The sequence below is a fragment of the Penicillium lagena genome (assembly GCF_028827675.1).
Source record: "Penicillium lagena strain IBT 129212 chromosome Unknown utg000001l_segment0_segment0, whole genome shotgun sequence".
NCBI classification, from domain to species: Eukaryota; Fungi; Ascomycota; class Eurotiomycetes; order Eurotiales; family Aspergillaceae; genus Penicillium; species Penicillium lagena.
This window is the reverse complement of record NW_026623222.1, coordinates 4,340,067-4,352,666: the sequence shown is the minus strand read 5'-3', so window position 1 is coordinate 4,352,666 and position 12,600 is coordinate 4,340,067. Positions and strand designations below refer to the sequence as shown.

Here is a 12,600-nt window from a genome sequence, read left to right as displayed (position 1 = left end):
AAGGCCTCGCCCCCAAGAAAGAAGAATCCTGTAGGAGAACTCCGACACTCCGCCATAGCAGTTTTTCCCGACGGCCTCAGATTCTTTCTTTTTACATCCTCGTCGCCTGCGCAGAGACGATCACAAAATGGTCCTGGCTGTGGTGACAGGCGGCCTTATCGGGCTAGCAGCGCTCTATCTATACCATGTCAACCGCGCAATGAAAATAGTACCCGAAGAAGTGCAGAGACTATCTCCTCATCGCTGGACGACGGACGAAATCAAAGCTGCTTACCAGGAAAGCATCGAGAGTCCCATCGACGTGTCCAAGGTCCTGCCACCGAAACAGTCGCGACGCTATGTGATTGTGGGTGGTTCTGGTCTTGTCGGGAACTGGATCGTCTCGCATATGCTTGCGCGCGGCGAGGACCCGACTGCTCTGCGTGTGCTGGACCTCCAGGAACCGCCGAATCAAGACGTGGGATTCATCAAAACCAACATCACCGACGAACTTGCTGTCACTACGGCTTTTGAAGCGCCCTGGCCAGCCGCCGTCGCAAAGCTACCCTTGACTGTCTTCCACACTGCGGCTGCCATTCGCCCTTCAGAGCGTCTCAGGACCTTTTTGCCTATGTGCCAAAAGGTCAACGTCGACGGTACCAAGAATGTCCTCAACGCCGCAAAGAACGCTGGCGCCAGCTGCTTTGTCTCGACCTCATCGGGTTCCGTCAGTCTCCACCGGCCTTCGTTCTGGATTGCTCCATGGAAGAAAGTGCCCGACAATCTTGTGCAGATCATGAGAAACGACGCAAAAGTGCCGCAGGAGCACGATGACTTCTTTGGCAACTACGCCGTGTCCAAGGCCGAGGCGGAGCAATTCGTGTGCTCTGCAGACAACCCAGCATCGAACTTCCGGACTGGCTGCATCCGGCCGGCGAACGGTGTCTATGGCGTTGGAAGCGATTCAAGCAATACTTTCACCGGACAGTATCTGCGCAGCGGGGGCGGCCCGACGTGAGCTTTATACCTACAACCCCCCGAAACGAGTGTTTCTAACAAATTGTCTATAGATGGGTTCGCCACATCATTCACAGCCAGGTCAACGCCGAGAATGTCTCAATCGCCCACCTGCTGTACGAGCAACGACTTCTCGAACAAAGCCAGCCAAACTCCAAACTGCCCAACATCGGCGGCCAAGCCTTTGTCGTCACTGACCCCAACCCGCCCGTCGCCTTCAGCGACATCTATATGCTTCTGGAAAGCCGTGCGAAGACGCCTGTCTCTTTCACGACAGTGGAACCAATGGCCATGTTTTTGCTTTCGTATCTTGTCGAAGCCTACGCGGTTGTGCAGTACAGCTATTTGCCATGGCTACTCCCGGCTATTCCAAAGGATTTGTATCAGCTGCAGCCCACGCTGTTCAATATCTCGGACGTCTTTTGCATTGCGGATGATTCACTCGCGAAGAAGGCGCCTGAGCAGGGAGGGCTTGGATATCAGCCCCCGTTTACGACGATCCAAGGACTATGCAAGGAGGTTTTGGAATGGAATCGCGCTGCGGAGAAGAAGCGGGTTTCTGTTAAGGAGAAGATTGGACCGCTTTCTGTTTCGGAGGAAGGGGTTGATATTAATCTTGGTTCGCCGGAGCAGAAGCTTTGATGATGGTAATACTTGGGTTTGGACTTCGTGGATTTTTCTGGCGAGCTTTCTCAAGTAGCGATATACTGTCTGTGGGATTTTGCATATTGTCTAGCTTGTCTAGCGGGCACAATGGAGCTATTTTCTGGTTGGGTATGAAGATTGCTAGATATGAGCCATCCCCATTGGGGTATTGTAAGATTAACGAACAAGGATGGTCCCATTAGATATAGGACATTTGAAATCCCAGGATATTACTAACGCTGTCCAACTCGGACTGTGTGACCAGGGGCTTGACAACTGCTTGAAATGCTCGTTGGCCGTGGTGGTGGAAAAGCTGCTGCCACATTGCGCTGACTGTATCGTGCTTTGATGGGGAGTTCACTTCATAATCGACAGAAGTGGCGTACATGCGGGCTGCGGAGCCATTTCTCGAAGAAGCAGAGGACCCCGGAGCGTGAGAGCTTTGGGTCGCGGACACAAAATGTTCCACATCGCGTCATGTGTGACGAGTACTAGATGAAAAGAAGGCACATGAGACGTTGGCCAAGCTAGCGCGACTGCTGCTGAGCAGCCTGGCGCCTGTGCGCCAAAATTTGTTGGCGAAGACCCTCAGACGCCAATTCCACATCCAGGATCGCGCCCACGCCGCGCTTCCACGTATCCTCCAGACCAGTGATTTCGCCATATCTCGACTCCTGAGCCATCTTCCGCTCCTTGTTGACCTGCTCCGCCGCATCCTTGGTGTCGGCCAAATCTTTCTCAAGGCTGCGAAGGATCTCCTCCAGCTGTGAGTTGCCGATCAACCATGCATTCTTGCCATGCTCTTCGAGCAACCCCAGATCCTCATGTCGCTTGGATAGATGGGAGCTCGACACGTATGCTTTTTGTAGTGTTCGACGCCATTCGTCCAGATCAGGGGTCTCGCCGTCCGATGCGCGCGTTGGTGGTTCTGGGGCTTCGTAGCGAGTGAGATCGATTCCACCTGCCATTGGGGTTCCTGCCGCCTTGCGCTCGAGTTCTTGCTGGATAAGAGAGGAGAAATGGGGCTCTGGAGCGGCAGGGATCGAAGGGTGAAGAGTTGTTGAGTGCTCTGGGGACACCTCGGCGTCGATGAGCTGTTGGGCTCTGGCGCGAGCAGCCGCTGAGGGCGCGCTGTCGACATCTGAGAAAAAGTTAGATACATAGCACAGATAAACACCGAGAAAACATACAGGGCAGGGAGTCGTGGGATTCGTTAATGAGAGGCATGGTGACGGTGGTGGTGAGGATGAACAGAAAAGACGCCGCTCTTTTCCAGGCTGGACGGGATCAGATGACTCATCAATCAGGTGACCTGTGTTTACAGTCCTCCACTTGAGGCTCCAATATTGTTAGTTGTAGTTACACACTTTGCTACTTAATAATGGAGTGCTGCTGAGATTATGATGTATGCGTTGCATGTACCAACCGAGCAACCCAGTCCTTGGCTGAGCTTGTGTTTCATTGTCCCGACGATCGTGTGTCTTGATGCCACTCATTGTGCCAACCCGGACCGTGCGGGGGATTCGACCTAAGCCAGTTCGGGATCCAGGAATGTGAATGGATGACGATCCCAGTCCTGCGCGATCATCACACGCCCATCGCTTAGCTCGATGTTACCTCTCTCACGCCCAGTTCGGATTAAGATTTGCAGTATCCTCCCAGGTGGCTAGCTGCCTCGGCTTGCCCTTAAGAACCCCGTGTCTGCGCATGGGACTGTCCTCCAGATACTCCATGCCCTGATTTCTCTCTCAAAATGCCGAATATTCGATGGGGCACCACGATTGTAGGAGTGACCCTGGCAGCGCTGCTGGTGCTCCAGCTGCTCGCTGTGGTCCAAAACAATGCTCAGCCGCAGTCACCGGCTTTCCGCAAGCACTACAACTCTTGGAACAACAGAGCCAACAATGCTGCAACAAACGATGATATTTTCAAGGTCGGAGCCGGCAAGGCGGATATCACGGGGTACGTTGGACCCCCCTACATCTGTGGGTTAGTGGTCACTAACAAGAGCCAGACCGGTGGTCGAGGTCGATTTCAATGGGTATGCCAGCCTGGACCAGCTGGGCACGGGTGTGCGGCAGCGACTCTATTCTCGCTCCTTCATCTTTGCCAGCCCCAATAATCCCGACGACACCTTTGTGTATCTGATTCTGGATACCCAGTCGGGTGACACTGCTGTTAGACACGGAGTCCTGCAGGGGCTTGCTGCGCTGGGCGGCGACTACGCGAAATATGGTGAACATAATGTCGCCCTGGTCGGAACCCATTCGCATTCCGGGCCCGGCGCGTGGATGAATTATCTGCTGCCTCAAATCCCCACCAAGGGGTTCGATAAGCAGAGCTACCAGGCTATCGTTGACGGCACGATTCTGTCCATCCAACGTGCTCATGAGAGCATAACCACAGGACGTCTTTCCTTCGGCAATATTACCCTGAACGATGCCAACATCAACCGCAGCCCATATGCCTACGAGCAAAATCCAGAGGAAGAGAAAGCGAAGTATGTGGGACAAGTCGAAAAGACGCTTTCGCTCCTGCGCTTTGATCGAGAGTCTGATAATAAAACTGCGGCCGTCTTGACTTGGTTCCCCGTGCACGGTACCTCCATGTACAACAACAACACCCTAGTCACGGGCGACAATAAGGGCGTCGCCGCCTACCTCTTTGAGCGCAGCATCGTGGGCGACGATCGATTTACTGATGATGCTGTTATCGGCTTTTCCCAGGCCAATGTCGGCGACACTAGCCCCAATATCCTGGGGGCTTGGTGCGAGGATGGCTCAGGACAACAGTGCAGCTACAAAGACAGCACCTGTGGCGGCAGTAACGAAGCGTGCCACGGCCGAGGACCGTTTTTCCGTGTCAAGGACAACGGGGCTAAGAGTTGCTTCGAAATTGGGAAGCGCCAGTTCGCGGCTGCGAAGCAGCTCTACGACGATCAAGTCAACACACCGATTACTGGAAGCTCGTTTGTCAAGTCCTTCCATGTCTATGAGAACATGAACGGCTTCGAGTTTACGTCTCCTTTCAACGGTAGTGCCATGAAGACTTGCTATGCGGCGCTTGGATATTCATTTGCTGCCGGAACCACAGATGGACCAGGTGCCTTTGATTTCACCCAAAATGCCACCGGACCGTCCACCGATAACCCCTTGTGGAAGATTGCACGAGGCTTTATCCACGAACCCAGCGCCGAACAGAGAGCTTGTCAGGCACCTAAGGATATCTTGTTGGATGTGGGTACCCTGACTCTGCCCTACGCATGGGCTCCCGACGTTGTTGATTTCCAGGTGCTCCGACTGGGGCAGATGTTTGTCGTCATTTCCAGCAGTGAAGCCACCACGATGTCTGGGCGCCGGTGGAAAGCCGCCATCATTAATGGAGCCCAAAATATGCTCGGTGTTTCAGAGCCTCAAGTGGTGCTCGGAGCACCGGCGAACAGTTACTCTCACTACCTCACGACCGAGGAGGAGTATAGCGTACAGCGATACGAAGGAGCATCCACTCTGTACGGGCCAAATGAACTTGCGGCGTATGTGAATCTGACTCTCACCTACCTGCCATACTTGGGGAGCGATGCAGATGTGGCCAAGCTGCCGGCCATCCCCGCGGGCCCCAGCCCGCCCATCAACACGAACAACTCGCTCTCTTTCATTACAGGGGTTGTGTACGACGGCGCACCAATCGGCAAGTCCTTTGGTGATGTGCTCACCTCCCCGAGTAACAAGACGTTCCGACCAGGGGACGTGGTCAATACGACCTTTGTCGGCGCCAACCCCCGAAACAACCTGCGTCTGGAAGGGACGTACGCGGCGGTGGAACAGCAGACCGGGTCGGAGTGGACACAGGTGCGCAATGACCGTGACTGGAACTTGGTGTTCAACTGGTTGCGAACCGATACCGTTCTGGGCTACAGCACGGTGACGGTCGAGTGGGAAATCGAAGACTCTTTCTACAGTGTCGGCAACCCGACCGCGCTGTCGAGCGGGACGTACCGGATGCACTACTATGGGGACTCGAAGGGCGTGACGGGCACTATCACAGCGTTTGAGGGGATTGGCCCGTCTTTCATTGTGAGCGCGTCGTAGGATGAACTAATTGACCATGACTGAAACATATTATTTGACGAATTACCATATTTTACTGCTAGCCCTAAGTAAATGCTAAATATACTCCGCCACGGGCCAATCAGCACGCGCCGTGGGCTGGGCGGTTGCTGCGACGTTCTTTGTCGCGCGCTTCTATTTCCAGCACAACAGTGGCCAACTTGAAACAGTCCAATCTAGAATGGACGCTTCATCTATTCATAAGACCCCAGTTGTGGCCATCCCTCGGGGTCTTTTCGTCCCAGATCGCTTCATTCTTTCGTTTTTTCGCCGCATTCGTGACTCTTCAAGTCAAGCCACTCTTTCTTTGCCCCGGACAGCCATGAAACATCTCTAGTCCATTGCACACCATTGACGATGTTTTTCTTTGACTGTGTCTGTTGCCTTCCTATCGTTCATATCTATTTCTTCTCTCTTTGAACCCTCCTCACGCCCTGCTAGCCATATCTTCAATTCTGCGTGCTTCTCGCAACCAGTCCAAACCCACTCGCTGAGTCTCTGCTCCAAAACCAGCTGCTTCAAAAAAATGCTGCTCCTTAAATTTGTCTTCCTACTGTTCTTTCTGGTGCGGCACTGCTCGGCTGGTCCGATCACTCGCTTTTTTTCTCCTGCCCCGGACTCTGCGTCTTCTGCGTCGCAGCTCTCGCAGCGGGATACTGCTCAAGACAACCATGATATTGGGATCGTGGTCACCCCAATTACTCCCACTTGGCCAGAGACGAGCACTACTACTACTGCTACTACTACCACAGTTTCCAAGGTCACGCCTAGCAAGCCGGGAAACGCGGTGTATTTGACGTATCCCTGGGACCTCCACTCATATCCGGAGACCACTACCACTATCACTACAACTACCGAGACGATGAAAACTACGCACGCTACGTCCACATCTTCTTCTCATTCAGCTTCAACCAAATCTACTACTGCAAGGTCGATTTCAACCAGCACGGTTTCTCAGGTCACGCCTACGAAGCCGGGACACGCGGTTTACCTGACCTATCCCTGGGATCTCCACTCGTACAAGGAAACCGATCCTACGACCACGACCGCTACCACTACCACGAGCACAAAACCGTCTTCTTCCAAGATTACAACAACCAGCCACGTACATATCATCACTAGCCCCGTCATCGTCTGGGTCACAGCCAATACCTCGGACGCTAGTATGAATTTTTGGGATACAAAGCCCAGCGCGGTGCCAGACGTGGATAACAACCCTATCGTTGATTCTCCGAGCACTACCACCGAAACTACACCCAAGACCACCACCACCACTACCACCACCACCACCTCCACCACCTCCACCTCCACCTTCACAACTAAATCTCACCACTCGGACAATGAGGATGTAGTGACTCTCACATCTACATCCACCATTGTGGTTTATGAGTCTCCGACCTCGACGCACACGGTGTCATCTGTTTCGACGAAGAACGTAGATACGGATCCTGAAAACTCGGGTGGAACTGGATCTGGATCTAAGGCTGCCTCTGGACCTCTCTCGGAGTCCACCTCGAGCTCTGGTAGCTCTGGATCGGGTTCAGGGGATGATACAACTTCCAACTCTAACTCTAATTCCGCCTCCGGGTCCAAAGCTACTGATTCCGATTCGAACTCTGGCTCCGGCTCTGGGGAAAATGACTCGGGTATCCTGTCTGTCGTCCCTATCACACCGTCGAACTATGCTGTGGCCGGTACAGTGACTAGTACGAAGACTGTTGTGGTATCTTATCCAGTCGAAACCACGGTGGTTCACACAGTGATTTCCCGGTTTCCTTATATTACGACTAAGACGGAATCGACCACGGTAACTCATACTGAAACAGAAACGGCCACGGTAACTCGCACCAAAGAATGGGTAATGCATGAGCCGGGTACTTGCTCAAATATCACCTAGCCATGCCTCTCCTTCTTACATAGTGCAATAGATCATTATTCATCTCCTATATAGCACTAGTAGATTTGGTTCTGTTTATGTATATAGAGTAGAAGATGAACCACCCAAAAATATCTTGGTCCAGAACTTTGATATATAAGCCCTCTAAACAAATCGCAAGCAGAAACAAGTGGTATCTATCTACTACAAAAATCCGTTCAACCATCCATCCAAAAAAAACCCTAACCCGACCCAAGCCAACCTACCCTATCCCAAACAAATCCAAAGACAATGCAAGACACAAGACAGAAGGAAAGGTTACAACTCCGAAAAAACACCCCCAGCCTCCGCAAACTTCTGCTGATAGACCTTCAAACTAGCCCACTGACTCAGCTCCTCCTGGTCACGCTCATAATCACTAACATAGCTCATCTCACGACCATTCATTTCCGGGCTCGTCTCGCTGTTTACATTGTTCCCCGTAGGATCTGCAGCGACGGCAGAGTGGCACTCTAGTCGGAGGAGGGTGTCGATGAAAGCTAAAAGGTAGGATTGCGCCTCTGCGGCTGTGAGGACGTGAGGGCCTGGCGTTGAGGTTGTGGTATCTGGTGTTGATAATGGTGCCAGTGTGCTGGATGTATTATTTGAAGTCGATGTGGTAGGGATATCTGAGGTTGCGGGTGGGTTTGTGGGCGGTGTTGGGGTTGTGTGGTTGAGGAGGGTTGATGCCACTTGGCGAATTTTGATCGTCTAAAATCACATTTAGAACTGGAGTATTGGAGCAAAAAGGGAAAGACTTACGATGCTGGCGCCGTTCGGCTCCATGTTGACTTCGTTGACGGTCTGGACGAGCACGAAGAGGTCCTTGATCACGAGCTTGCGCTCCTCAGCCATCATGCGTCCGATATAATCCATACGAGCATGAGACTGTGCTCGGAAGTTTGTATCTGGCGATTCTGCGGCAACACCCTCAATCCTCATCCCCGGGGTGGCATTCGGGGTAGTCTGCTGTTCACTCCACATGGTCTCGTATTTCGAAAACGCCTCAAACAGACTCCAGTACTTATCAACCAGATATGACCGCGTACACAGCTGACTAGCGTATATATTGGCTTTCTGGATCTCATATTGGATACCCCGCCGTTCTTGGTCGATGTGGTCCTCCGAGTAACTAAACAGCGCGCCATCATGACTCATGCCCGACATTCCAGCGAGGGGTGTCTTTTTCGGATGGTGGAGAGATAACTCGGCGGGAACATCGAGGAGCGCAGCTCTAGCTTTCTGGAGACCGTCCCAGATGGTAGAGCGTTGGCGCTCCCAGTCGAAGGCTTGTCCGCTGCCAAAGGCGACTTCCCAGGCTAGCAGAGCGTTGTAGGAGCTGTACACCCGTACATTGGCGTTGAACCCAACCAGCCGCGAGACTCGGTTGGATGGTTGCGGTTCCACATGAGTTGGGAACAAGAATTCATCATCGAGCTCCAGCGGGAGGGGCGGGTAGGTAGCTGTAGGCGTCTCTGGTGGAATGTGGAGTTTGACGTTCGCAGTTCCAAACTGGTGGAGAGACTGATACCCGACGAGAAGAACGTAAAAAAGACGACGGCCGAGCTCTTGGGTGATCAAGTCGGCGGGCTGGTCAACCCCAAAACTATGTTGATCTGCGAGTGCCGAGGGTGACGAGATCGGACTGGTCAGATTTCTAGATGGGGGTTGGCATAGATCATAGACTTGGAGCATAGACCGGCATTCAGCGAGGTACAGACGACACCGGCGCATACTGTAAACGTAGCCGGCACAGACGCCCAGGAAGTAGCTGATAGCAGCATCGTATACCGTCACATTGCGGTCTAGATAGCCCGTTCCTCTTGCCTGGATGGCGACATCATGACACCGTTTGACCAAGGCCACCGAATTTGGGAAAGCAGACCTCTCGGCCTCAGTATTGAGACGGAGTTTCGGTCGTCGCGGGAAAGAAGCCACCAGGAACCCGATCATCGAGGCCAGCAGAGCCAAGAACGTACGATTGGTCACATCTTCTCGGCGCTCGAACGCAGCGCGAAAAGTCGGCTCATGCGGAATGGGAACTAGAGGATGGATGTACGTGAAGAAGTCATCCAGCAGCAGTTGCACCGTGTGCAGGGAGCATATTGACTCTGCCGAAGTTGGGAACGGTGTGCTTTGGAGATTAATAGGAGTTGGTGGACTGGCCACGGTTTGTGGGCTCAGCGGCGATGGATGATCATCCACTTTCTGCTTCTTGAGAGCCTCGGCATGGCGATTCGGTGGTCCCCGCCGCCGACTTGGTCTGTCGTAGGTGCAGGGGATGTCCAAGCTGGCGCAGGACCGGCAAGGTGGCCCACTGACGTCGCACTGGACGAGATGTTAGAAGTAATTCTCGTTGAAGGATAGGACAAGACTCGCCTTTACTTTGCGAATGCTGCAGGCATCACAAGCCTTGCGCAGCCGCGTTTTGGTGTCCATCGAATGAGCACGCCGGTGATGGAGGCTCCGGCAAGAACTATCAGATCATATTCATGGTGCGGCGGTTATTCACGGTGAAGATCTCAAGGGGGAGCTTCCTGGTCAACCCCGGAACGTCCGGAGGAGTCCTCCCCAGATTGTTGACCAATTGCAGGTATTCCGCACTGTAGGGACCCCGGACACGCCAATTCGAATATCACTTGGGACAGCAAAAGGTCCAGCTTAAGGACACTGAGCACTCTTTTTCTCCGAGAGATGCTACTCGCTCACTCCGGTCGTTAGTTCATGGGCAACTACTAAGTTTGCGCAAAGGAGACGCCGCGGAATGGTGGCGGGTCACGTGAATCACGAAATACAGTGGAGAAAGAATCTTGATTAGGAAGTGGTATATTATGATTATTGTTTATTCGTGGAGGCTCAATTCATGCTGGCATTTCATCGTGATACTCGCCGAGTGGTCGTCGGTCCGCCTGTTGTTGCTGCCGCTTGTGTTCCATATCCGCCGCCCACATAGCAGACCCAGCAGCCGTGGTCATGAGAAAGAACATGGAAAACGGAGGAATCAGCTGCAGGATCAGCGCGACGGTTCCAAACCTTGAAAACAAAAATCAGCGGAGGCTTTCATCAGAAACAGGCAAGAAACGTACGTGGTGTATTGCAACTGTCGGCGGCCCACACTCTCCTTCCTCTCCTTTTTCGTCATATCCCGTAGCTGGAAGTACCGCCAGTGATGGAACGGCCCGCCGCGATAGCCCGTGAGCACCAGGAACATCGGCGTCCCCGCCACCGGAATAAAATTGAGCGGGAGCAGAAGAACGAACTCGAGGATCTGCCGCAACGAAAACGGCGAATAGACTGCCGAGGTGGTCGGCGTGCCGAGCCGACTCACAGGATCGCCCTGTTCGGGGTAAATCACCCGTGACGTGAGGATCAGCTCCTCCTGGCCCTCATTGATCAGCACCGCATCGAAGATATCCACGAGGGTCTCGTCCACGAAAAACGCCTCGAATAGCCCGGCGACGATGGCGGAGCCTTCGCCCAGCACCAGGAACGCGCCGTTGACCCAGGCACCCACGCCCTGGAAGATGGCGAGGAATGCTACTTGGGGCAGGTAGGCGAAGGTGAAGAGCAGGATGTAGATGAAGGTGGAGAGGAGGAGGAGGGGAACGAGGCGGGCTTTGAAGAGTGGCCAGAGAAAGCGGTGGGTTACGAAGTAGTAGATTCCCTGATCTTCCTTAGTATTTCATGGCATCATCCTTCGAGGATAAACATACCCTGAAGGGATACAGCCAGGCTGCCCGGGAGGCATCGAGTATTCGAGGCATGTTCGCAGAGTGGGTTGTCCAACAACAGGCAGAATGAAAAGAATGATCTTCAGCTTTATCGATAACAGGGCACATGTGACTGCTGACTAACACCACCGCTCTTTTCTTCTCAATTTTCATTCTCCCCTTTCCTTCTCTTTTCTTTTTTTCCATACATAAACTGAACTCCTCCTTATTCACTCGAGAATCCACACATTCTCCCATGGATTGTTACGAGGGGAAATAGGAGGACAGACCAATGCTTTCCTGCTGGCTTACCCCAAACTCTTCTTCTGAAAAGCGTGGAGCGTTTGGAAATAATCTTCAGCAGCACATTCCATTCCATTCATTTCCCCAGAACCGCCCCCACCACATGCTCTAGACTATGCACAATACATGTCGGTCTGAGCGCCGGGACCGCAGCATCTTTCCACCCGGCACAGGCGCGATCCACCCAGATGGCGTTCATGCCCATGTTGCGCGCGCCGACGATGTCGAATGGATTGCCGCTGACGAGCCACAGCTCCTTGGGGTCCTTCCCGACCTGGTCTGCTAGGTGCTGGTAGCTCGCTCGCGCGGGCTTGTACTGCTGGAAGTGGTCGACGGTTACGATATCCGAGAACACGCTGGCGTGCGGAGCAAGATCCTTGGAGCGCAGCACCGAGTTGGCCACCATGGTCTTGGTTCCGTTAGAGAAGATCACGGCTTTGAGGGTGGGTTCGGCGCCCACGCGGTTGAGGGCTGGGTTCACGTCGGAGAATGTAGACAGGTGGTCGTAGGCTTCTAGGAGCTGGTCTGTGTCGTTGTCGCTGAGTTTTTCGTTGTGCTCGGACAGGGCGTGCTGTAGCGAGTTACGAGTGACTTGGTCAAAGTCGACGTAGCGTTCTGATACGGTCAGCGTGATGCTGCTTGGAATGGGAGCGCATCGTTGCCTACCCATGCTATTCAGTCTCCACGTATACTCTAGCTGGTACCGTCTCCACAGCGCGGAGATGGTCTGCGCCTTATCATGCCCAAAGTGCTTCTCGAGTGCCTGGGCAATCGAGTTCGTCGACAGCAGAGTGCCGTACAGATCAAAGGCGATGATGATTTCGGACATGGTGGGTGAAGGTGAGGAAGGATAAAGAGTGATGTCAGTCAAAGGTTGTTTTTGACTGCCGCGGGGCACGTCTACCCACGTCCTTCCGTCACTGCC

At 53.4% G+C, this 12,600-nt stretch overlaps 7 protein-coding genes across 7 annotated transcripts; 3 read left to right on the top strand and 4 right to left on the bottom strand.

The window, feature by feature from the left end:
• Nucleotides 1–127: 127 nt before the first annotated feature.
• Nucleotides 128–1,638, top strand: N7510_001918 (putative 3-beta hydroxysteroid dehydrogenase/isomerase family protein; the record flags this gene model as incomplete). The annotated part of the gene is made up of 2 exons (XM_056973845.1): nucleotides 128–993; nucleotides 1,050–1,638. 2 exons carry the CDS (start codon nucleotides 128–130, stop codon nucleotides 1,636–1,638), a joined length of 1,455 nt encoding a protein of 484 aa, XP_056838962.1.
• A 530-nt stretch (nucleotides 1,639–2,168) lies between these two features.
• On the bottom strand, nucleotides 2,169–2,868 carry N7510_001917 (pre-mRNA-splicing factor SPF27 family protein; the record flags this gene model as incomplete). The annotated part of the gene is made up of 2 exons (XM_056973844.1): nucleotides 2,169–2,782; nucleotides 2,832–2,868. The coding sequence occupies 2 exons, from the start codon at nucleotides 2,866–2,868 to the stop codon at nucleotides 2,169–2,171; spliced, it is 651 nt and encodes a 216-aa protein (XP_056838961.1).
• A 526-nt stretch (nucleotides 2,869–3,394) lies between these two features.
• Nucleotides 3,395–5,729, top strand: N7510_001916 (neutral/alkaline ceramidase; the record flags this gene model as incomplete). Its single annotated transcript, XM_056973843.1, has 2 exons — nucleotides 3,395–3,603; nucleotides 3,656–5,729. 2 exons carry the CDS (start codon nucleotides 3,395–3,397, stop codon nucleotides 5,727–5,729), a joined length of 2,283 nt encoding a protein of 760 aa, XP_056838960.1.
• A 544-nt stretch (nucleotides 5,730–6,273) lies between these two features.
• On the top strand, nucleotides 6,274–7,644 carry N7510_001915 (uncharacterized protein; the record flags this gene model as incomplete). The annotated part of the gene is made up of 1 exon (XM_056973842.1): nucleotides 6,274–7,644. The coding sequence occupies one exon, from the start codon at nucleotides 6,274–6,276 to the stop codon at nucleotides 7,642–7,644; it is 1,371 nt and encodes a 456-aa protein (XP_056838959.1).
• Nucleotides 7,645–7,941: 297 nt separating this feature from the next.
• On the bottom strand, nucleotides 7,942–10,101 carry N7510_001914 (uncharacterized protein; the record flags this gene model as incomplete). Its single annotated transcript, XM_056973841.1, has 3 exons — nucleotides 7,942–8,373; nucleotides 8,425–9,990; nucleotides 10,048–10,101. 3 exons carry the CDS (start codon nucleotides 10,099–10,101, stop codon nucleotides 7,942–7,944), a joined length of 2,052 nt encoding a protein of 683 aa, XP_056838958.1.
• A 422-nt stretch (nucleotides 10,102–10,523) lies between these two features.
• On the bottom strand, nucleotides 10,524–11,426 carry N7510_001913 (EI24 domain-containing protein; the record flags this gene model as incomplete). Its single annotated transcript, XM_056973840.1, has 3 exons — nucleotides 10,524–10,695; nucleotides 10,749–11,326; nucleotides 11,376–11,426. The coding sequence occupies 3 exons, from the start codon at nucleotides 11,424–11,426 to the stop codon at nucleotides 10,524–10,526; spliced, it is 801 nt and encodes a 266-aa protein (XP_056838957.1).
• Nucleotides 11,427–11,751: 325 nt separating this feature from the next.
• On the bottom strand, nucleotides 11,752–12,504 carry N7510_001912 (haloacid dehalogenase, type II; the record flags this gene model as incomplete). The annotated part of the gene is made up of 1 exon (XM_056973839.1): nucleotides 11,752–12,504. One exon carries the CDS (start codon nucleotides 12,502–12,504, stop codon nucleotides 11,752–11,754), a length of 753 nt encoding a protein of 250 aa, XP_056838956.1.
• Nucleotides 12,505–12,600: the final 96 nt, after the last annotated feature.